The sequence below is a fragment of the Armigeres subalbatus genome, chromosome 2 (assembly GCF_024139115.2).
Source record: "Armigeres subalbatus isolate Guangzhou_Male chromosome 2, GZ_Asu_2, whole genome shotgun sequence".
Lineage (NCBI taxonomy): Eukaryota > Metazoa > Arthropoda > Insecta > Diptera > Culicidae > Armigeres > Armigeres subalbatus.
Genome location: NC_085140.1, coordinates 337,006,779 through 337,009,442, shown reverse-complemented (window position 1 = coordinate 337,009,442; position 2,664 = coordinate 337,006,779). Strand labels below are relative to the sequence as shown.

The following is a 2,664-nucleotide window of genomic DNA, read 5'->3' as shown; positions in this document are numbered from 1 at the left end:
TAACAGGTCCTGACCGCACTGACCAAATTTTTATGCGCCAAAGTCCAAATAATAGCACGCCTCTTTTCACCGAAAATATCCAAATGTTTCGATTGACTCAATTCGTAGTGGAAAAAAACGTCCGCTTACGAAGCTAGTTCGAACTAAACTGATAATAATTCTACCAAAAAAATACATTTTCAAGTGTATTTCCATGTTATAGAATTGAATTTTGATCCGGTTTTCACGTTGAGGCTTACATGGAACATTCTCTTGAAGATCATACAACTTTGACACGATAGAACTTGTTAAAAAGCTCAAATTGAGGGTGGGTCATATTACCCCGTATGTTTATATTAACCCGACAGCTCCTAAGTGGCAAAGAATGAAACGTCCCATTTATTCCCGCTTAATTTCATCGAGACGAATAAATAGCAAGCGAAATTTTGGCTACAACTTAATTAGAAATTACAAAGTTGTCTCAAAACGCTGAAATATTGGTACTGTGAAATACAATAAAAAGCATCTCGAACTATTGAAGATAAACGTTTGAAGAAGACTCACCCTGGTATCTGAATGCACCTTTCCACTCGGTACCGCATCTCCTGGGAAAATTCGGCCCACAACTGGGCCACCGCTCGTTTTCCCCCGTAATAGGAATTACAAACGGCCAACAGCGTCGCCATGCGATGAACCAATGAATCCAGATGGGCCGATTTTATCTTCAGAGGATCAAACTCCGTTTGTCCGGGCTGCGGTGTCTGGTACTCCTGGGACGCATCCTTCTGCGCATCAGGGAACATGTAGTACAACATGTCTTTCAACAGTTCATCATTCAAGGGCCCTTCCAATTTAACGTTCTCTTTTTTCGATCCACCCGACACCATTCCCGGCAAAACCGAAGCCAACGTTGGAATTTTCGACTCGGTCAAGCGTTCCAATGCTTTCGTGTTGTCCAGGTTCTGTGTGACCCCAAAGGCAAGTTCCGGAAAATACTCAGTGATGGCACGACGCGACTCGGATATTTGCAAGAATTCCTGAATACAATCGGACATGTAGCAAACCGGCGTATCTTCGAAGCGGACCCTTACGCTCCAAACCGGAGCCGTCATCGGATCGAAATCGGAATACGTCTGGGAATCAATGACCACATTGTCGGCAACATGTGGCCACGTACAATATAGAATCAACTCCGATACCGGATCAATAGCCACTCCAAACGGAAGCATGATTCTAGGATCGCAAACGTTTTCGTCATTACCAACCTCGCTAAATGGAACTTTTTTACCGACAGCATACGACGCGCTCAAAAACTTCGACAACGAATAAGTGAACCGAACCGATACCGCAACCGGATCCATGTACGACACTCCGATCTTTCCCTTGAAAACATCCAACAATCCCGAAAGATACTTGCATGTGGGCGGCGTAACATTCAAATGCACGATATCAAACGACAGCCGCGTTGATCCGGACTCACAAACTCCCAGAAACACATTCTGAACTTTGTCCATCACTTGCACAAACACCGGAACATCGCAGCTACTCTCCGACACCGCAATATGGATCGAACTCATCAGAATTCGAATCTGGCTCTCGTTGGTGATGGAGTTCTTCACCGGAACCACCACGACGAATTCCCTCAATCCGTACCACTGGGCCAGTGGGTGCAACTCTCCGTCCACCCTCGTATCGACGAGGCAGTAATCGTTCTCGTTGGCCATCAGATCCACAAACGCTTGACAGTTGCCGGACTCATCGTCCTTCACCACTGTTGAATTCTCCTCTTCGGGGATATTGGCCTTGTACCGAACCACGTCCAACTCAACGTCGGCAAATTTTATCTTCTCCTTCGAAACGGTCCACTCGCAAAGCGACAGTTGGTTGCGCTCCAGCGGGGCTCGGTATCCGGTCGCCCCGTAGGACAGTTTCCACTCGTGGAAAATTTCCTCCAACCGTGCGTTGAAAATTTCCCATTCCGAAGCGGTGGTGAAATCCTGCTGGAAGAACTCGGTGTCGTCCACTTCCTCGTTCAACATTTTGCCACACTAGAAAACTTTTAAAACAAAGAGATACGCGATACAAAATAAAATATTGGAACACGATACGTAATTGGAGTAACAAAACTACCGAAAACCCTCGATTCACGATTGTTTTTGTTTAGAATAGAGGAATGAAAACAGATGACGACGCTGTTATCAGTACGTAAACACGGACACGCAAAGCAAAACAAAACCAACGATTTTCCACATGTGTAGGTGACGGGGTTCCATCTATTACACCGTCAGTTGAACTAAATAAAAATTGTGTAATAGGATTTAATGATAATGGTTCACTAAAGTTACTTTGATGAAAAAGTAAAAAAGTAGAGGGTTGTATCAAACATACGGCCCCAAATTGAACGTACACTCTGGTAAATTAAATATGGAAAGTCATAAATTTTGCCTTATGAAATGCCAAAAGTTCATTTCATGACCGTTTCATAAGGCTCGTATGACAATCATGTTCATTCGTAATGATAACGCACATTTCCCTTATGAATCGCAATATGTTTCCTTATGAATAAAAATCATAGGGCAATCTTATGAAACAACTTGTGTGCATCTAAGCGAAAAACGTGCTTGGTTATTCTTGTTTTTTTTTCATCTTGGTAGACTAGGAATTTATATTTGCAAATAATTATTC

The 2,664-nt window shown here is 43.4% G+C and overlaps 1 protein-coding gene across 1 annotated transcript; it reads right to left on the bottom strand.

Moving 5' to 3' along the window:
* Nucleotides 1-539: 539 nt before the first annotated feature.
* Nucleotides 540-2,169, bottom strand: LOC134216980 (rab3 GTPase-activating protein catalytic subunit-like). The gene has a single exon (XM_062695735.1). It carries the CDS (start codon nt 2,016-2,018, stop codon nt 540-542), a length of 1,479 nt encoding a protein of 492 aa, XP_062551719.1. The 5' UTR covers nt 2,019-2,169.
* Between the last annotated feature and the right edge of the window lie 495 nt (nt 2,170-2,664).